The sequence below is a fragment of the Ovis aries genome, chromosome 6 (genome assembly GCF_016772045.2).
Source record: "Ovis aries strain OAR_USU_Benz2616 breed Rambouillet chromosome 6, ARS-UI_Ramb_v3.0, whole genome shotgun sequence".
NCBI lineage: Eukaryota > Metazoa > Chordata > Mammalia > Artiodactyla > Bovidae > Ovis > Ovis aries.
In genome coordinates this window covers 116,371,539-116,392,819 of record NC_056059.1, presented here as the reverse complement: position 1 = coordinate 116,392,819, position 21,281 = coordinate 116,371,539, and the positions used below count along the sequence as shown (strand labels likewise).

The window sequence follows — 21,281 nt, the reverse complement described above, 5'->3', positions numbered from 1 at the left end:
TTTAAAACAGTTGATTGTGTCTGGAAGTTATAGGCCCGCCCGGAGGTGTGTGAGGGCTCGTGCAGAGCCCCTGTGCTCCCTGCCTCCACTGCAGAGTTGGCCTGAGATGCAGGAGGGCCTCAGCTGGGACGCTGCCCCTGGGGGTGTGAGGGCGGTCCTGCGGAGAATGTCGCAGGGGTGAGGAGGGGCCCGCCCCGGCGACTCCTGCGCAGGGCAGTCTCCTGCACCTGCCGATGCTGATCGAGGCAATTAGAGGAGCGCTCGGAGGGCTTCTGAACTCCGAGGATTTAATCGTGTGCAGAGAGCCGTATGTAACTGTGTGACGGCGAGAAGAAAGTCCAAGCAGGGGCGTGGGGCGTGCCTGACCAGTCCACCGCTCAGGGCACGTGTCCGTGGGTAGGCACTGTCGGGCTTGACGGTGACACGGCGTGGGGCAGTCAGAAGGGGTTTCATGTACTTTCTAAGGGAAATAAACCTGACTTTTATGTTAGGCTCGTCCCAAAGCTGTTTTACAAGTGCGACCGAGGACAGGCGGACCCGGTGGTGGCCGTGGCGCGAGACCAGAGCAGCGTGTACCTGGCGCTCCTCATGCACGAGCCGCAGCCTCCGTCCCACCTCTCCGTCAGCGCCGCAACCAGGTACGCTGAGCGAGGCGCGTGGGCGCTCGACAGAAGCTTGCATTTCTAGAGAAAAAGCTTCAGCGAGGGTGTCTGAGCAGGTGGGCTGCCTTCGATAGGATGCTTCTCTCTCCCGGTTTCCCTCCAGCCTCTTTATTTAGGCTCTGCTGCAGCCACGCAGCAGTGACATCACACGTCTTATGATCTGTTTGTTACGAGCCACAGACTGACGGCTGTATTTTCCTGTAGGACTCTAATGCTGTGTCTTGTCCTTAAAATGTTCACTTTCTTTGTGTTATCTAAGAGTATGGTTATGTCATAGCATTAATTTTTAGCAGGCTGTTATTTTTAGCAGGCATGTTATTTTCAGCAGGCATTAATTTTAGCAGGCTGTTTAAGAGTGTCATTAGGGTTATCCTAATGTCAAGAGTGTTATTTAGGGTTATCCACTAGTTAAGTGATTAGTAATTATTCACATTTTTTTGTGAAGGTCTTTAAATACAATTTCAAATGACTAAACACAGCCCATTCTCTGATTCTCAGATGAGTGGGATAGACTAAAAGTAATCAGCAGAAATACTTTAATGAAGTTCTAATTTTCTTTAAAGTTTCAGTTTGCCGGGAAGGCTGCGTAACTGATAATGAGAGTATTATACTTTTAAAGAATGCTCTGTGTTTTCAATGTTATTTTAAAAATTAGCTTTTATGTGATAATTCTTCTGAGTGGCATCTTTAAAAAATACTTGGGCTAAATGACTTTTGAAGCCAAAATGTCCATGTGACAGTTTGTTCTGAATTTGAAACTCAGCTTGTCAAATTTTGAAGCTGTTTTTCCTTAATAAATATCTCTTCTAATGCAAAGATTGTTTAAAAACATGGAAATAATTTTTTTCTTAGATAATTTCCTTTTTTTAACCTCAAAACTGGCATTTTCTCTCTTTGAAAAGATTCAGGATAAATGTTCCTTTAAGATAAGCAGAAGCAGTATAAGAATATTTCATTATCAGGAATTAGACAAGCTTATGATAAGTAACTTAGTCACCAGGTTGCATCTTCTAAATGTAATTAGATGCCAACAGAGCTAGGTATATTTTATTAAAATTGATTAGTAACTACAGCTGTGAAAAATTTCCAGTCCAAACTCAGACTGTCCTCTAGACGTTCAGCTCTGTTTGGCTTGGTTCTTGCGTGATAAGCACACGTCCCGGCTGTGCGCCGTACTCGCAGAATTTATGTGAGGAGATCAAGTGTGTTCTCCTTAGTGTGTATCGTTGGGTGCGTCTGTGGACAAGACCTGAGAGGAACGGAGCTGAATCGACACTTACCCTGCCGGGGCTTCCTCTGTGTAGTTGGGGAATTAGACTTTGTATGTAACTACTAGGAGGGATTGGAATCCATGCGTGCTGTGAATGGGATATGGGAGAAGTGACAGGCTTGTAGTAGGAAAGGATTCTGTTCTGTTTGGAGTCAGGAGAAAATTGCCATTGGATGTAATTGAAAGCTTGAGAGACGGACAGCTTTGGGTCAGCATGCAGGTTGCACCCAAGGCTGTATTGGGGAGTGTGTTGATCCTCTGGGGTGGCTGGGCATTGGAGAAGGGAGGGGTTATCTCATCCATCTTTATAGAATAATGACCACGTTTGTTTCTGGTTTTCCTGTAATTTAAAAAGTCAAGACCGCTTTAACTCTTGTGGCCTTTAATCTTAAAATTTTAAATGCCATTTGAATTCTGAGAATGTCATAAACTTTTAATGGGAGATTTTAAGTCTGTGTGTATCTTTCTCGTTAGAATTTATAGAGGCTATAACCTGCTACCAAGCATCACAGATGTCACTCTGGAAAACAACCTCTCGAGAGTCATCGCAGCGGTTTCGCATGAACTGATCATGTCCACCACGAGGGCACTCACAGTAAGTCTCCCGGTTGGGCTAATGAGTTAATCTTCCGTACTTTTGTGTGGTCTGTTCTTCATGATGAGATACTTGTATTAGGGCTCTTACATGTGGGCTTCTGTTAATAACAACCCTGGTTTATTCCAACGAAAATGGAAACAACTATTTTCAAGTTATTAAAGTAATACATGTTTATTGTAAAAAAAAAAAAAAATTCAGCCCATCTAGGAAGAAATAATAATGAAAAGCTGCCATAATCCAAATTGGTAGTATATCAGCAGTTTAAAATATCTCTAAAATAATTGACTCAAGGACTTTATAACATATGTGAAGAGGAAAAAACACTTGGAAATACTGACGAAGATTTTTGTGCCGTGTGGTTATCTGTATCATTATCTGTGATGCTGGAAGTACAAAGCACTCTAATGTCCAAGACACCTGTACTGAATAAATCCTGAGGATGACTAAGTTCCGTATAGATGGTGATGTGTTTATGCACCTATTAGCAGGATGCCCTGGAGCATTTGTGACAATGCAGAGTGAGCCTCTAGACGATAATCCTGCGTGAAAAAAGGCACAGTACAAACCCGTGCTTGTGTATCGTGGCGACTAAAAGTGATGTTCACGTAAACACGTTTCTTACTCAGGAAAATAATTGGCAGAAAATTACTAAAAATAATTTTGGAACTATGAATGGCTATTCTCTTTAAGATACACCTATTTTCTAAAATGAACACGTGTAATTGCCATAATCAGAAAAAAGAATGTCAACATGAGAAGTGGTGCCAGTTCACTGATTTTGCAGCTTAAACCTTGTCGTTTATTTTCTGTGACAGAAGGAATGCTTTCCTGTTGTAAAAACTCGGACAACTGTGACTAGACTCTTGATTCTATATAAGTGCCTTTCAAACCTAAATACTGTTTGGGCTCTCTGTAGTTTGGGCTTTCTTTGATTTGTTCAGAATGTTATAAATTTTGCCTTTATTGTGGCCTACATATGTCAGACACTGTTCTAGGCTTGGGATGTAAAATCAAGAAGAACCCTTGCCCTGTGGTCCTTTCAGTCTGGTCGGGAAGATGCACGTTAATTAGCTTGAGCTCAGGAATGGCCGGTGCGGGGCTCGGGGGAAGCGGAGAAGAGGGGAAGGGGATTCCAGGTGAGGGGCGGAGGAGGGCACAGGAAGACTCGAGTCCATAAGAGGAGGTGCCTCCCTGCTGGCCTCTCCTCCCTGGATGTCATCAGTCCTCCTTAAACCTGTATCTCGGTTTTCCAGCTATATCTGAATTCTCAGGTGTGAACTTGTTCCGTGGGAGGGCAGATGTCCTGTGCTTGGGTACAGAGCTCAATTTTGTTTTCTTTGTTCGTACGTTTTACGAGGCATAAAAGGAGGGTCAGTGTAATAAACCCTTCTGGTGTTGAGTGTGATCTTACCGTTCCTTTCTTGTTTAGTTTGGATGCTGCGAAGCTCTGTGTCTGCTGTCAACTGCCTTCCCAGTTTGCATCTGGAGTTTAGGTTGGCACTGTGGGTATGTATTTTCTTGGCACGTGACTGTCTGCAGTCCTGTGATACAAACACGGTTATACGGATCCTTTTGTTTTCTCTCATGAAGCCTCTCATTAGTGTTACCTTTTGGGGAAATACCCACCGGAATCCGGAATACCTGCCTCTCCCGGTCAGTGGTGTTGGAGGCTAGGGACAGGAGACGTGGGAGCAGGGAGCCTCGTGTGGCTCTTCTGGATGTGAAGTGCTCACTCACCAGCATGTGGAGGACCTGAGGGGGTGGCTCGCCGTCTCATTGAAGGGGATTTGCATCTGTGGGCAAAGGAGTGCTCTCATTGGCTTGATTCTCTCCAGAATTATTCGCTGTGTATTAGAAATTCAGAAACTTTCTTTGTGTGAAATCAGACGTGATCTATCATGTAAAGTCGTGATCAGTTACAAGAGTCGCTTAGGAACTACTGTCCTTACCTTGGACTCCCCTGGTAGCTCAAAGGTTAAAGTGTCTGCCTGGAATGCAGGAGACCAGGGTTTGATCCTTACATTAGCAGTTCTCATTTAAAAATGAAAAGGATTTTCCTCCAGTAGATGGCCCTAATGAAGTGAAGTGAAAGTCGCTCATTTGTGTCTGACTCTTTGTGACCCCATGGACTCTACAGTCCGTGGACTTCTCTAGGCCAGAATAATGAAGTGGGTAGCCTTTCCCTTCTCCAGGGGATCTTTCCAACCCAGAGATCAAACCCAGGTCTCCCACATTGCAGGCAGATTCTTTACTATCTGAGCCACCAGGGAAGCCCAAGAATACTGGAGTGGTATCCTATCCCTTCTTCAGTGGATCTTCCCGACCCAGGAATCTCCTGCATTGCAGGCAGATTCTTTATACTTTCAATCAGATCTGCTCCCTGATTTCATTTCTCAGGTGATTTTTATGGACCTACAAGAAAGATGCTAGTTAACAATAGTAAAATTGCTTTATGAGCCGCCATGAAATGAATAGCCATAACCTTCTGTTTGGTTCATAAGAGAAGGCAAGACTTAGCTCAGCGTTGCTCTGTAATTTGATCCTGCTTCCAGAGTGCCCCCGCTGAGCGCCTCCGATGAGTCCAGGAAGAGCTGCACCGTGGGGATGGTCACGATGATCCTGACGCTGCTCTCGTCAGCCTGGTTCCCGCTGGATCTCTCTGCCCACCAGGATGCCCTGATTTTAGCGGGGAACTTGCTGGCAGGTACTGGCCCTGAGTCGAAACAGTTAGCTGTGGGTAAACTCGTCTCTGGTTCATTTGAGCGGGCACTGCATGCAGATACTGTCTTTGGCACCAGGGCAGTGAGGAAGCAGTGAGAGGGCTGAGGGCTGCACGCTTACGTGGCCTGTAGGGCTATAAGGACACGTGTCAGCATGGTGGGGCCACGATGCTCCCCACTGGGGATTAGGGTGGGGACAAGGCTTGTCGGTTGGCAGAAACGGGCAGAGCACCCAGTGTGCCACACGGGACATGGGGCACACATGTGTGACGCTGGAGAGCTGACAGTTCTGGACATCACGTGAGAGTGAAGACGAGGATGGAGAATGTGGCCGGTGAGCAGTCTGTCTCCATTAGTGAGGACTTAGTCCGTTTGCTCTGAGAGGTCACTGGAGAGCTTCCCGAAAGGGACCAACGATCGGGTCAGTGTTTTAGGAAGAGCACTCGGCTTCCACGAACACAGATTGGAGAAGCGGGGAAGCTCGCAGTTAAGGCAGGATGGGGAGGGTCTGAGCAGGGTGACGGCTGTGGCTTGTGTTGAAGAAACCAATTAGAAGAGGGTGAGGGAGACAGAATCCGCAGGTCTCGGTTGCCAGTTGAACTTGAGTTGTCTAGATCAGGAAGGGGACTGTCGTCCTGGGGTGTATGAAGGTGGGTTCATGGCAGGTGGGCACACAGGGACATGTCAGGTCCCTGTGGAACCGGAGGCATCAGCTGGCCCCAGAGGGTGTCCAGCAGACACCCCATGTGGACAGGTTTGAGTGGCTTGGTCTTGCCCCCGCCCTGGCGCTGGGGGGTGACGTGTGTGCCCGCATCGCAGCCAGCGCCCCCAGGTCTCTGCGGAGCTCGTGGGCCTCTGAAGACGAGGCCAGCACGGCAGCCAGCAAACAGGAGGAGGCGTGGCCGGCCCTGGGTGACCGGACCCTGGTGCCCATGGTGGAGCAGCTCTTCTCCCACCTGCTGAAGGTCATCAACATCTGTGCGCACGTCCTGGACGACGTGGCTCCGGGACCCGCAGTGAAGGTAACCCCCCACTCGGGCAGCTCTTCCCTCAGCTCAGACGGTGCGGGGGCTCCCAGACACCGGGTTTTCTGGGTGCAACCGCCTCTTTCCGGGCTCTCTAGCCCCTCCCTGCTGCCTTGCAGTCCATTCTGCTGGCAGCCCTTAAGCCCCCGTATCCGCTGTGCAGACGATGCTCCAAGGTGTAAGGTGACTTCTTAGATCATGACGTGGGCAAGCAGCGAGCCAGGGTGCCCATGCCTCTGCCTTCCGCAGTGCAGGCTGGGGCTCTGCGTTCTCTCCTGGGTGTGCAGAGTGTGGACTTCGTGGAAAGTCTGGGTTTGTTGCTGCCTAGCTCAGCTGCTTGTTGGCTGTGACATTGATTAAGTCCCTTCATCATCGCTGAGCCTGTCTCATTTGAAAATTGAGTTGAGAGCGTTGCTCCCTATTCTGCTTCATTCCCTGGCCCCCGGAGGGCATCCCCATGCTCACTCTTGGAGGTGGCGGGCCTGGATGCCCGAAGCCTCCTGCAGCCCCTGTGGCCTGCTGAGGCCTCTCCAGCCTCTGGCGTTCACAGGGCTCCCGTCAGGAAGTGCTGGTCCACCTCCCACCATGGGTGATTGTCGTGTGGATTAAAGTGGACAGTGTGTGTACAGACTCTGAGCCCTGCAGATGCAGAGTCAAACGAAATGAATTCCACGGGATGACTCTTTTCCGCAGATGGTGAAGCACACACATAGCCTAGTTCTCGGTTTCGCGTTGGTTACACTTCCTTCACAGTGTCTTGTGTTCTGTTTTAGGCAGCCCTGCCTTCTCTCACAAACCCGCCTTCTCTGAGCCCAATCCGAAGGAAGGGGAAAGAGAAGGAGCCGGGAGAGCAGGCATCTGTGCCCGTGAGTCCCAAGAAAGGCGGCGAGTCCAGTCCAGGTGTGAGGCCGCGGTGGGGCGGGGCGGGGGCCGGGCTGGGGGGGGGGGGGGCGGGAGGGGCGGGGCCGGGGTGGGAGTGGGGCGGGGCCGGGGCGGGGTGGGGTGGGAGTGGGGAGGAGCGGGGCGGGGTGGGGGCCGGGCTGGGGGCGGGGAGGGGTGGGAGGGGGGCGGGGAGGGGTGGGAGGGGGGCGGGGAGGGGGTGGGAGGGGGGCGGGGAGGGGGGTGGGGGAGGGGGGGGGGGGGGGGGGGTGGGGGGGGGGGGGGGGGGGGGGGGGGGGGGGGGGGGGGGGGGGGGGGGGGGGGCGGGGGCCGTCAGTGTCCCAACGATTAGGACTCCACACTTCCGTCCAGGCTGATGGATAACGTGGAGTTTGGGGAATAAAATGCACAGAACAAAACCACAGAAGTGGTTTCCCCAGGTGTGCTTTCGGGTGTTAATTGCTAAGAGGACACAGAGCACGCTTTGGTCTTGAGCGTGTGTGAGTGTGGTGTTCTAATTACTCAGGGTCCCAGCCGTCTGCAGGTGCCCGCCCTGTACTCCCTGTGCCCTGCGCCTCCTCCCTTCTGCTCTTCTCGTTGATGTTCAGGAAGGGAAGGGGTGTAGAGGGCTGGGAACAGAGGTAGTTCCCAACAGAGGTGCTCAGAGGTGAGAATAATGAAGTAGGAAGTGGAAACCCTCCATTTGGAAAGGCCGTGTAGGGAGGAGAGTGGGGACGAAACCATCCGAGTGAGCCGAACTTGAAGAACTCACGGATGCTAGTGGGGTCTCGGGCCAGAGGGGCCAGAGTGCCCGTGGGCTCTGCCTGTGACGGGTGCCATCTGTGCCCCTCACGGTGGTCCTTGAGGGCAGGCGACTGGACTCCACCACACGTGGTCACATGCCACCTCCCAGTGCTGGGGCCGCACGTGACTCTCCCATTCATTTGCTTGTAAAGCGTTTGTGTTGAGCATTTTATCATTGTTGGAAGTTTATCCCTTCTTTCGGCTACACTGCATGCCTTGTGGAAGCTTAGTTCCCTGACTAGGGATTGAACCTGGGTCCTTGGCAGTGAAAGCACCGGGTCCTGAGCACTGGGCCGACAGGGAGTTAGTTCTTGTATAAAGCATTTGAAAAGATGCTGTTTCCTAAGGACTGATGGCAGTACCGCTGGGGATTTAGCATCCGGAAAGCTCAGAATCATGCAGACATAGCCATCGGGATGTGACTGGCCATCTCCCTGATGACTGGTGAACTAGGGCCCCAGCCCCCAGTCTGTAAGGGCTTGCAGCATTTTGTGTTCAGCTCCGGCTCAGTGATGGCGCGTGACCCGCGCGGCCATCCGTGCCTGCTCACTGTGCCCCTGTCGACTTGCTCACAGGGCTTGTGACTTCAGTCAGCCGGGAGCAGTCCCCTTGCTGCTCCTGGGAGCCTTGTGCTCTGGGAGGTTTTCAGGCTGACTGAAGGTCCTTGAATCGGTTGTTGCTCTGAATTGCATCCAGGCCAAAGCAGACACCTCCAGCATCACGCTTGTCTTCTCTTTTTATTTTATTGTGTTACCTTTCGGGAGGTACTCAGAGTCTACTGATGTTTAATAGTCAGTTTCTTATTACTTGTAATTAATCAAAAAGTCAGGAAAAGGTGGCGTTTTATCCTACTAGAATACTTTAAAAATAATTATTACAGTGGTCTCTTTTAAACTTGGCAAGTATTTCCTTTTGATCTGAAAGTGTATCTTGTCTGTGTGAAGCCTCTCGACCACCTGAAACCTCAGGGCCTGTTGCCACAAACAAGTCCTCGTCACTGGGGAGCTTCTGTCACCTGCCTTCTTACCTCAAACTGCACGACGTCCTGAAAGCCACTCACGCCAACTACAAGGTACTGCTTTTGTAAAAATACCCTTGCTCTCACACATTTCAGGGGACTCTCAACATTTTTCCTACGATTGTAGCTTATAGACATATGTATAAGTGAGGACGCCTTAGGGATATGAGTTACGATTAGCTTTTTCAGCTTTGCTTATGATAGCTTCCATCATACAAAAGGTTAGGATTTTTATTGGAAAAATGATGTCTTTATGATCTGCTGGTGCTGGGTCCGGGCGCCCCAAGACCACCCATGTTCAGAGATCCTCTGGACAGACTCCTAGGACTCAGCACGTGGTTGCGCTCGCCGTGCGGACTCCTCATAGCCGGGTAGGGAGGATACACGGCCAGCCCGTGAGGGAGAGGACACAGGCGGAGTCTGGAGCAACCTCTGCCCCCGTGAGGCCACTAGGAGCACACACCCACCCCTCACAAGAGCAAATGTGCGGCCACGCTAGGAGAGGAAAGCAGGGCTCCCGCCGGAACGCGTGCGTCCAGACAGTCCGGCACAGTGAGCCCCCAGCGCTCAGGAGAGCTGGTGTCAGTCCAGCGGACGGCTTCCTGGCCGAGTTCCCAGATCCCCGCGCCAGCCCTGCAGGCGGGTTTCTGGAAGGACAGCCGTCTGCCTTGGTGACTCTTCTGCATGGGTGTATTTCTTATTCTGAGAAAGGGGTTTTTTTCCTTTCTCAGCAGTGGTTAGATTTTATTTCACTGAGCAAATCCTTTCTACTTATTGTAGTATTTTTGCAAGGGTTGTGCCAGTCTTTATTTTCATAGTCAGTCTCTCCCTCTCACCCTTGTTCTTACACGTTATATCCTTGGACCTGATCCTTCTCTCCGTCTGTTAAATGGGGGAAATTGCTGCAAAACTGACTTAAGCTGGGCCCTGTAGGACCCTAACTTAGCACCTCTTGGACTAGTTTAATACTTCGCTGCACCCGGACTACAAGGCTGTCCGGGTTTGATCATGGCTCCCCCAGGGCCCGGATGTGTGTGGGAGAGCTGTGCTTGCACTTAGTCGCTCAGTCGTGTCTGATCGTGACCCCGTGGACTGCAGCGCGCCGGGCTTCTCTGTCCATGGGGTTCTCCAGGCAAGGATGCTGGAGTGGGTTGCCACAGCCTCCTCTAGTGGGTCTTCCTGACCCAGGGATCAAACCAGGGTCTCCCTTATTGCAGGCAGATTATTTACCATCTGAGCCACCAGCGAAACCCTGGTGTGGAAAAGGACGTGTGTTCCAATGTTTTTTTTGATGCTTATCAGATACTGGTTATGATGGGCATTAAGCATTTTTTCTCACTATGATAGAAGGTTAGGAATTATTTCTCTCAATAATGTCAAATATAAGTTGGAAGACGCCTTTGAGAATCAGTTTTTATTTAGCTATCTGGAACAGTAATTTCCTTTCCAAGGCATTTCCCCAGTGCTACAAACAAATAGAAGCCACCCCCCACCCTCATCCCCACCCCCCACCAAGATGAGCCTTGGGCTGCCTAGTGGAACACAGCCCCCTGCCGCAGACCGTGGTTCTGTCTCGGGTGCCCAGGAGGCCGCCGCCCCAGTGACGCTGTGTTCTCGTCTCCCTCCTCATCCCCCAGGTCACCTTGGATCTTCAGAGCAGCAGCGAGAAGTTTGGGGGTTTCCTGCGCTCTGCCTTGGACGTTTTGTCTCAGATTTTGGAGCTGGCGACGCTGCAGGACATTGGGAAGGTTTGTGTTTCCTGTCTTCTCGCTAAACTGTGGCTGGCACACCTGAAATGCACCTCTGGGCCAGGTGCCTTGGGGTGGGAGCCCACCATCCCAGCATGTTTGGGAAGCAGGGAGAAGGTTCTTCAGTTTGGACACCTGAGTCTGATTGTCATCTTAGCCTCGCATTGAGGGGAGTTCGATTCGTATTCTCTTTTCACTTTTTGCTGTGTATTAGTTCAGACACAGCTGCATTAGAAGACTACAGGGTTTAAAACTGTTGAGTCTTTTGCTTTCTCTGACCTGTTGCATGTTGAAAAGTCAAAGCAGCCACAGTGAGGGCATGTGGCTTGTTCGGTCGCGCTTTAGGAAGGAGCAGAGCTGTGCTTGAGGCTTGTGGACTTCGGTTCCGAGCCTAGTAACTGACCTCTGTCCGCCACCCTCCTGTCGTGGGGACCTGGTCAGGCAGATGGGAGAGTTAAGGGGTCGTGCAGTGGCTGCCCATGCTGTGTCCCCATCCAGATGGGACAGTTAGCGCCTTGCCCACTTGCTCTGCTGTGTTGGGACCACCTGTCCGGCTGGGGCATCTTGGTGTCTGATGAACTCCACAGTGAGTTTCTGAGAGCCCGTGCTGAGCAGCTTGGGCTGCCGTGCAGCCCACTGTTCCCGTTCTCCCCGTCTTCCTCTCGGCGTGCGTAGAGCTGGCTCGGTCACTGTGCGCACTGTCTTCTGCTTCTCCTCACTTGTTGCTTGTACTTTTCCCACATGTCAGCTCAGAGCGGGTGGAGCAGTGCTGGGTCCAGGGCTGAGTCTTCCACTCGAGGCAAGGGCTCTCTGGCTTGGCCCGGGGCTGCGAGCCCGCAGGGAGAGGGGTCACCGTCCGGCCTGTGTGAGCTCTGAGCGTGCTCCCTCTGCCGGCCTCCTCCCCGCCCACCACTGCGGGGCCTCCCCAGGTCCTCTCTGGGAGGCTGCTCTTCTTTGGAACCCTCACTGAGTCCGCTTCCCACGCTCACAGCTCCTTCTTGACTTGGGGCTCCCGGGCTCTGCTCCGTCCCTTGTCCTCATGCCCCTCCTGGGAGCTCTCCAAGGGACGCAGTGAGCAGGCCAGCCATTCGGCTAACCAGCTTGTCTCCCATCTCTCAGGGACCCCTGTCCTCTGGTGCCTGGTGATCACGGTCTTGGAGTCGTGGTCTCATGTATTGTCTGGCTTTTTTGGTGGTTTGACTGTGGGATAAATGAGGTCCCTCTTAGCCCTTACTGGCTGGGAACGGGGTGTCCCTTTGTTATCCTGTATGTTTATGTTCCTGCCCAGGACTTGTTTCCTGGTTGCTCTGGACTCTCAGAAGGCCGACAGGACCGTGCTTTCTTCACCTGTTTTCAGTTTCTTAGCCACCCGAGGCGGACAGCTCACGGTGGAGAGCTCTGACAGAACGTGGGCCACTGGAGAAGGAATGGCAAACCACGTCCATATTCTTGCCTTGAGAGCCCGTGAGCAGCATGAAAGGCAAAACGATAGGACACTGGAGGAGGATGAGCTCCCCAGGTGGGTAGGGAGTTCAGTGTGCTGCTGGAGACCAGTGGAGAAATGACTCCAGAAAGAATGAAGAAACGGAGCCAAAGCGAAAACAACGCCCAGGAGTGGACGTGACTGGTGACGGAAGTAAAGTCCTATGCGGGGAAGAGCAGTGTTGCACAGGAACCTGGAATGTCAGGTCCATGAATCAAGGCAAATTGCAAGTAGTCAAACAGGAGATGGCAAGAGTGAACGTCGACATTTTAGAAATCTGAACTAAAATGGACTTGAATGGCGAATTTAATTCAAATGACCATTATATCTACTACTGTGGGCAAGAATCCCTTAGAAGAAGTGGAGTAGCTCTCACAGTCAACTAAAGAGTCTGAAATGCAGTACTTGGGTGCAGTCTCAAAAGTGACAGAAGGATCCCTGTTCGTTTCCAAGGCAAACCATTCAGTATCACAGTAATCCAAGCCTGTGCCCCAACCAGTAATGCTGAAGAAGCTGAACGGTTCTATGAAGACCTACAAGACCTCCGAGAACTAACACCCAAAAAAGATGTCCTTTTCATCATAGGGGACTGGAATGCAAAAGTAGGAAGTCAACGGATACCTGGAGTAACAGGCAAGTTTGGCCCTGGAGTACAAAACGAAGTAAGGCAAAGGCTAACAGTTTTGCCAAGAGAATGCAAACACCCTCTTCCAAAAATATGAGAGAAGACTCTACAAGTGGACATCACCAGATGGTCAACACCGAAATCAGATTGTCTATGTTCTTTGCAGCCAGAGATGGAGAAGCCCTGTACAGTTAGCAAAAACAAGATCCGGAGCAGAATGTGGCTCAGATCATGAACTCCTTATTGCCAAATTCAGACTTAAATTGAAGAAAGTAGGGAAAACCGTTAGCCCATTCAGATAAGACCTAAATCAAATCGCTTATGGTTATACAGTGAAAGCGACAAATAAATTCAAGGGAGTAGATCTGATAGACAGAGTGCCTGAGGAACAGTAGACCGAAGTTCGTGACATTTTACAGGAGGCAGTAACCAAGACCATCCCCAAGAAAAAGAAATACAAAAAGGCAAAATGGCTGTCTGAGGAGGCCTTACAAATAGCTGAGAAAAAGAGAAGTGAAAGGCAAAGGAGAAAAGGAAAGATATACCTATCTGAATGCAGAGTTCCAGAGAATAGCAAGAAGAGGTAAGAAAGCCTTCCTCAGTGATCAAAGAAATAGGGGAAAACAACAGAATGTGAAAGACAAGTGATCTCTTCAAGGAAATTAGAGATACCAAGGGAACATTTCATGCAAAGATGGGCTCAATAAAGGACAGAAGTGGTATGGGCCTAACAGAAGCAGAAGATATTAAGAACTGATGGCAAAAATACATAGAAGAACTATACAAAAAAGACCTTCATGACCCAGATAACCACGATGGTGTGATCACTCACCTAGAGCCAGACATCCTGGAATGCGAAGTCAAGTGGGCCTTAGGAAGCATCACTATGAACAAAGCTAGCAGAGGTGATGAAATTCCAGTTGAGCTATTTCAGATCCTAAAAGATGATGCTATGAAAGTGCTGCACTCAAGATGCCAGCAAATTTGGAAAACTCAGCAGTGGCCACAGGACTGGAAAAGGTCAGTTTTCATTCCAGTCTGAAAGAAGGGCTATGCCAAAGAATGTTCAGACTGCCTCACAATTGCACTCGTTTCACACACTAGCAAAGTAATGCTCAAAATTCTCCAAGCCAGGCTTCAGCAGTACGTGACCCATGAACTTCAGATGTTCAAACTGGATTTAGAAAAAGCAGAGGAACCAGAGATCAAATTGCCAACGTCTGTTGGATCATCAAAAAAGCAAGAGAGTTCCAGAAAAACATCTACTTCTGCTTTATTGGTTACGCCAAAGCCTTTGACTGTGTAGATCACAAGAAAATTCTTCTGTGAAAAATTCTTCAGGAGATGGGAATACCAGACCACCTTACCTGCTTCCTGAGAGACCTGTATGCACGTCAAGAAGCAACAGTTAGAACCAGAGAGGAAAAACTGATTCCAAATTGGGAAAGGAGTACCTCAAGGCCGTATATTGTCACCCTGCTTATTTAACATATATGCAGAGTACATCATGAGAAACGCTGGGCTGGAAGAAGCACAAGCTGGAATCAAGATTGCCGGGAGAAATATCAATCACCTCAGATATGCAGATGACACCACCCTTATGGCAGAAAGTGAAGAGGAACTAAAAAGCCTTTCGATGAAAGTGAAAGAGGAGAGTGAAAAAGTTGGCTTAAAGCTCAACATTCAGAAAACAAAGATTATGGCATCCGATCCCATCACTTCATGGGAAATAGATGGGGAAACAGTGGAAACAGTGTCAGACTTTATTTTGGGGGGGCTCCAAAATCACTGCAGGTGGTGATTGCAGCCATGAAATTAAAAGACGTTTACTCCTTGGAGGGAAAGTTATGACCAACCTAGATAGCATAATCAAAAGCAGAGACATTACTTTGCCAACAAAGATCCATCTAGTCAAGGCTGTGGTTTTTCCAGTGGTCGTGTATGGATGTGAGAGTTGGACTGTGAAGAAAGCTGAGCGCCACAGAATTGATGTTTTTGAACTGTGGTGTTGGAGAAGACTCTTGAGAGTCCTTTGGACAGCAAGGAGATCCAACCAGTCCATCCTTAAGGAAATCAGTCCTGAATATTCATTGGGAGGACTGATGCTGAAGCTGAAGCTCTAAAACTTTGGCCATCTAATGCAAAGAACTGACTCATTGGAAAAGACCCTGATGCTGGGAAAGATTGAAGGCAGGAGGAGAAGGGGACGACAGAGGATGAGGTGGCTGGATGGCATCACCGACTCGATGGACATGAGTTTGGGCAAGCTCCGGGAGAAGGACAGGGAAGCCTGGCTTGTTGCAGTCCATGGAGTTGCAGAGTCCGACATGACTGAGAGACTGAGCTGAGCTGAACTTAGTTTCTGGATTTCCCTGGTCGCTCAGATGGTGAAGTGTCTGCCTGCAGTGCAGGAGACCTGGGAGTGCACAGAAGCATTCCATATGTATTTGTTAAGAGACATGATTCTTTATTAGACAGCTTGTGATATGGAAGACTCTGGTTGAATTCTTCCAGTTAACACTTCTTGCTGCTGCTGCTGCTAAGTCACTTCAGTCATGTCCGACTCTGTGCGACCCCATAGACGGCAGCCCACCAGGCTCTCCCGTCCCTGCGATTCTCCAGGCAAGAACACTGGAGTGGGTTGCCATTTCCTTCTCCAATGCATGAAAGTGAAAAGTGAAAGTCAAGCTGCTCAGTCTTGTCCAGCTCTTACCAACCCCATGGACTGCAGCCTACCGGGCTCCTCCATCCATGGAATTTTCCAGGCAAGAGTACTGGAGTGGGGTGCCATTAGTTACCTGCTATGAGCGGTGGCGTGGAAGAAACTCAACCCTGCAGGGTATATATACAGCCTTGGACATCTGGTCCAGGGGGAGTTAATCGGCGTATTCAACACACATGGGCCTGAGTATGTGAAGTGAACAGAAATCTGTCACTGTTCAGTACAGGAAGTTGCATCAAATGAATGAAGCGAGTGGCCTTCTCTCTGTAGTTGATGTCCTGCGAGCAGAGGATGAAGGCCGCGTGGCCGTGAGGAGGGGCCTGCCGGTGGCAGTCGTGGACCGGCTCTCGTCTCCAGGGAGCCTTGTCTGCCGCAGACCTCGTGTCCGAGGCTGGAAAAGCCCCTGTGAGGGCAGTTGTTTGCAGGGGGTCGTGGTGCTCATCTTTGCAGCCTGTCGAGACACATCTAGGACTTTCTGGGGCGACTCCCACCTGACTTAGCATGTGTTGCGTTCAGCTGACCATCTGCAGGCGCCCCCGGGATGCAGGGCGTTCAGCTCCCCTGTGGACTCTGACCTCCTGCTCTGAGAACAGGGCTGGACACAGAGGGCACGGCAGATCCTCGATGTCCTCTGTCTGGATGAGTGAGCCTACAGAGGCGTGAACATAGAAGCGGGTGAAAGGAAGGGCGAGAGCCTGGATGTCAGCACTTCACACTGTCTCTGGCTGTAATAAGTGAGAGCCTGCTCTGAGTGTCCTCCGGCGTTGATGGATGTTCCTAGTTTAAATGGAAGCGGTCCTGTCTGCTGTCTGTGTGGGACTGTAGCAGTGAGTGGTCTGTGACTCGCTTCCTTTAATGCCTCACTCTTCTTTCCAGTGTGTTGAAGAGATCCTGGGATACCTGAAGTCTTGCTTCAGTCGAGAGCCAATGATGGCAACCGTGTGTGTTCAGCAGGTAAGTGAGGAGCTCCCGGGAAGCCCTTCTCCCCACACGATGCTGGTGCGCTGCCTGGCGCTCAGGAGATGTTGCGTCCGGCAGCCCCACCGGCCCACCTCTGCTCGCTCATTCTCCGGCCAGGAGGCTGCTTGTCCCCTGTGCCCCTGGAGGAGGGGCTCGCCCTTGGGGACAGGCTCCTGTCCCCTTCCTGCTGTCCGAGTGCCCCTCCAGCGTCCGCATGGCCAGAAGTCTTGCTCGCGCATCCAGTTCGTTTCAGGTGGACTCTGTGTGTGGGGGAGATTCTGCATTAATTCGACTGTCGATGATTTCAATTCTTCCGCTCCAGTTGCTGAAGACTCTGTTCGGGACAAACCTGGCCTCCCAGTTGGATGGCCTGTCTTCGCATGCCAGCAAGTCGCAGGGCCGTGCGCAGCGCCTCGGCTCCTCCAGCGCACGGCCCGGCTTGTACCACTACTGCTTCATGGCGCCGTACACCCTCTTCACCCAGGCCTTAGCGGACGCCAGCCTGCGGAACGCGGCACAGGCAGAGCAGGACCAGGACACCGCAGGGTAACCTTCTGAGCGCCCCCCGTGTTCTCCAGAGCTCTCCACGCTGCTGAAGGCAGGCCCCCATTCAGAGAAGTGTGTAGTCCAGTGAGAGAGGAGGGCCTGGGGTGTTCCGGTCTCAGTGGGTGGGGCTGGGCTGCGGGACAGGAGAGCTGAGCTGGGACCACTCATGCTGACGTATCAGCAGAGCAGGAAGGGGGCGCCTGTGTCCACAGATGCTGAAGGCGCGTCGCTGCAGGGCCAGGTCCTGTGTGTGGGTGGCACTCGGGGCTCACAGCTCGGGTGGTGCAGCTGTGCTGGTGTGCAGAGGATTGTGGGCGGTGTGTTCCCAGCTTCATGGATAAAGGCCTCTTTCCACTTAATTCATGTCTGTGCTGGTGTGCAGAGGACTGTGGGTGGTGTGCTCCCAGCTTCATGGATAAAGGCCTCTTTCCACCTAATTCATGGCTGTGCTGGGCTTCCCCGATGGCTCAGATGGTACAGCGTCTGCCTGCAATGTGGTTCGACCCCTGGCAACCCACTCCAGTACTCTTGCCTGGAAAATTCCATAGATGGAGAGCTAGTGGGCTACAGTGCATGGGGTCACAGAGAGTCGGACACGACTGAGCGACTTCACTTTCTTGCTTGCTTGCTTGCTTCTTTTAGGATGTCTGGAATTGCAGTCGTTGTTTCTTAAATTACTGTTAATTGTTAATGCATGTTTGAGTTACTGCTCTGTAGTAGCCGTAGAATTCCTGGGTTTTCATTACATAGATTTAGAGTATTTTAGGAAAATGTCCATGTTTGGGGGTTTAATTGGTGATATACAGATTTTTCCTAAATCTCAGGACTGCTATTGCTGCTAAGTTGTTTCAGTCATGTCCGACTTTGTGCGATCCCATAGACGGCAGCCCACCAGGCTCCCCGTCCCTGGGATTCTCCAGGCAAGAACACTGGAGTGGGTTGCCATTTCCTTCTCTAATGCATGAAAGTGAAAGGTGAAAGTGGAGTCGCTCAGTCGTGTCCTACTCTTCATGACCCCATGGACTGCAGCCTGCCAGGCTCCTCCATCCATGGGATTTTCCAGGCAAGAGTACCGGAGTGGGTTGCCATTACCTCCTCCGACTAGGACTCTAAATTTTTGTCTAATACGGGATATAAGTAAAACAAGCAAATGTCTGATTACTGTCATTTAATATTACGTTTCTTGAAAAGAAAAGGGTATTTGCTGTAAAAGTTTAAAGAAATCAAGCTGTGCCTTCTGAGTCTCCGAGCCTTTCCCGAGCCTGGCCGCCTCCAGCGCCTGCCCCCGGGGCTGCGTGAGTGTCTGGCGGCAGCAGCGCTCTGGCCCAGCTCGCCTGCTGCGGGTGACGAGCTGTGTGGCCCGCGCTCTGGCCCAGCTCGCCTGCTGCGGATGACGAGCCGTGTGGCCCGGCTGCCGTGAGCTCAGTCCTGTCTCATGGCACGCTCAGTCGCTCGGCCTCTTTGTGACTTTGTGTCTTTGTGATTTTGTGACTTTGTGTCCGACTCCTTGCGACTCCATGGACTGTAGCCCACCAGGCCCCTCTGTCCCTGAGCTTTTCCAGACAAAAATACTGGAGCAGGTTGCCATTTCCTTGCCTGACTAATCTTCATTAAAAGAAGAGCTTGATGCCGCTACACTGAGTGGCTGTTGAAGTTCTTTCTGACCCTGAAATGTTTTGATTCTGTGAGTTGGAGTTAGCCTGACCTGGGTCTACCTGGGGACACAGGAGAGTATATAAGGGTGTTTTTTGCTCGCCCTTTTTCCTACCTGGCAGGTGGTTTGACGTCCTCCAGAAAGTGTCGACCCAGCTGAAGACAAACCTCACCAGTGTCTCAAAGAACCGAGCAGACAAGGTAACTGGGAGCCCCTCCCGGGTTGCGGCTGGAGGCGGCTGCAGCTGCAGACTCACTCGCTGGTGGCTCCTCTTCTTCGCAGAATGCTATTCACAATCACATTCGCTTGTTCGAGCCTCTCGTCATAAAAGCACTGAAGCAGTACACGACCACGACCTCCGTGCGGCTGCAGAAGCAGGTGCTGGCCTTGCTGGCGCAGCTAGTCCAGCTGCGGGTCAACTACTGCCTGCTGGACTCAGACCAGGTGCGGCACCCGTGTCCTGACCTGCCGCACCCGTTCCTGCTGCAATGAGGCTAGCTGGGAAGGACGCTGAGACCTGCCTCAGGAAGTGCGTCTCCTTCCCGCACCAGCTGCTGCCCCTCCTCTGCCTCACCCGCTGGTGGGCACGGCGGCCTGGCCCGTGGAGCCTGGGCGAGCGCAGCGCCCTCAGCCGGGCTCTCCAGCCTTCACCCTCCCGCAGCGGCTCCTCCCACCCACCCACCTGCCCCCACCCCAGGAGTAGTTTGAATTTACGGTTTGGGGGGACATCTGTGCAGAACCCAGAGTGTGGTTCAAACAGCTTATGAGGGACGGTTGCCATTGCCTAGCTGTCACCTTCTGCGGAGGCGTGTGGTCTGCCAGGCAGCGCCTGGCCCCCGGGGCGCCCCGGTTGTCTGAGCCGGCCTGAGGGTCCGCACTCGCTTCCGCCCCCTGGGCCCTCACCCCAGTGCCCTGCTCTGGCGCGTGCGACTGTGGAGAGGCGGGTCACTTCGTGATGGGAGCTCTCTGAAAGCAGGAGTCAGGCCAGCCGAGCTCACCACGGGGAGAGTTGCCTGCGGGGCGGGGGCTACGGCCATGGGGCGGGGGCCGTGGCCGTCCCTGCGGGGCGGGGGCTGCAGCCATCCCTGCGGGGCGGGGGCCGTGGGCTGCTTTCCGGGGTGAGATGGGAAGCGCTCTGGGTGGAAGCGCTGCAGCTCCCCGTCTGCTTCCAGACGCCACCATCTCGTGGGTGCCGTGGCACTCCCCTGGGGGAGCTCGATGGAGAGGTGACCCCGCTTTCCCGCAGTGCTAGGGGGCCACCTGAGGGGAGGGGCCCGAGGGCTGTGTGCTGGCCAGCATCTTCACCATCCTGCTCTCTGCGCTGGTTGTCAGGAGGACATTCTCCACAGAGCCGTTTCCCTCCTCTGGGGAGACGCTCCCAGGGGATAGTGCTTCTGTCATCTGGGGAGGGGACGCCCTCGTCCGCGGTGGGGTGGCTGTGGCCGAGGGGCGGCAGGCGTGGGACCCGCCGTGGGGCTTCCCGGGAGGAAGCGGGGCCCGGCGCAGGCTGGCTCCACTCGTCGGAGCCCAGCAGGCACCTTCGCGACTCCTCACAGTAACCAGTCCTCTCTAACAGGCCCTCTCTCTCCCCAGTTCTTAGGCTTGGTTGCGGTGATGGTCTTTATGAATGGGGTAGAAACACAGAACAGGCCCAGGAATTGCCTCAGTTCAGGGCGTGGTTTACAGAGCCCCTGTGTGTGTCCGGGTCACACCGGGGGGCCAGGAGGAAACCGGAGATGAGCTCCGAGTGTCAGGGTGGGAAATGAACATGCGCTTGAAGCTCGACATGGTCGTGAGCAGTCGCGGGTGCGGCCTCCACTCGCGGCCACCGCACCCCCAGCAGCCCTGTGTGCCCGGCCCCTCTGAACGCTGGTGCTGTGGGGAGAAGGTGGGCTCAGCTGGACGCCTTGTCCCTAAGCCAGTTCAGGACGCCCACGCTGCCGGGCGTGCCGCAGCCGGACCAGCGGGACCTGCGCTGCGCCTTTGGGGCCCCTGCTGGCTCCCGGAGCTTCTCTTTTGTTTCTCCCAGGAGGTTTCACCTCGCTGTTGAGTAAATGAGTTTAAGGGGTTTCTGCAGGTGTCTTGAAAGTATCTAATCTGCCGTAGAGTGCGTTTGAGTTCCTGTATAGAAGCAAGGTTGTCTACTGTCAGGAAACTTGTTAAAGGTCTATGCAGATGAGTGCCAAGGAAAGTAACCTGTTTGCACATTTTAATTACTGATGTGGACATTGTATTTCCTGCCTGTAGGTGTTCATTGGATTTGTGCTGAAGCAGTTTGAATACATTGAAGTCGGCCAGTTCAGGTAATTGCATTTTGTTACTTTAGATTTCTTGTTAGATAATTACATGTAATTTTATTTTATTTTGATTGATTTTATTTTTTCAGCCACACCAAGCGGCATGCAGATCTTAGTTCCCTGACCAGGGATTGAACCTGTGTCCCCTGCAGTAAAAGTGTGGCATCTTAATCACTTTCTCCCAGGGAAGTCCATACATGTAATTCTAGATTTTTAAGATGGGTGTTTACTTTAAAAGATGGTTAGGCATTTTTGCCAGGCCTTGTTTTT

The 21,281-nt window shown here is 52.1% G+C and overlaps 1 protein-coding gene across 16 annotated transcripts in view; it reads left to right on the top strand.

The window, feature by feature from the left end:
- Nucleotides 1-21,281, top strand: part of HTT (huntingtin) — a 122,087-nt gene that overhangs the window by 56,646 nt on the left and 44,160 nt on the right. For 15 of the 16 annotated variants that reach the window (XM_060416649.1, XM_060416656.1, XM_060416645.1 and 12 more), the window contains 13 exon segments: nt 492-638; nt 2,407-2,527; nt 3,960-4,036; nt 5,083-5,234; nt 6,070-6,272; nt 7,049-7,175; nt 8,903-9,030; nt 10,614-10,724; nt 16,431-16,508; nt 16,837-17,060; nt 18,836-18,914; nt 18,997-19,158; nt 20,962-21,017. In XM_060416649.1, the coding sequence (XP_060272632.1) occupies nt 492-638; nt 2,407-2,527; nt 3,960-4,036; nt 5,083-5,234; nt 6,070-6,272; nt 7,049-7,175; nt 8,903-9,030; nt 10,614-10,724; nt 16,431-16,508; nt 16,837-17,060; nt 18,836-18,914; nt 18,997-19,158; nt 20,962-21,017 (1,665 nt within the window). 16 annotated transcript variants of the gene reach the window in all.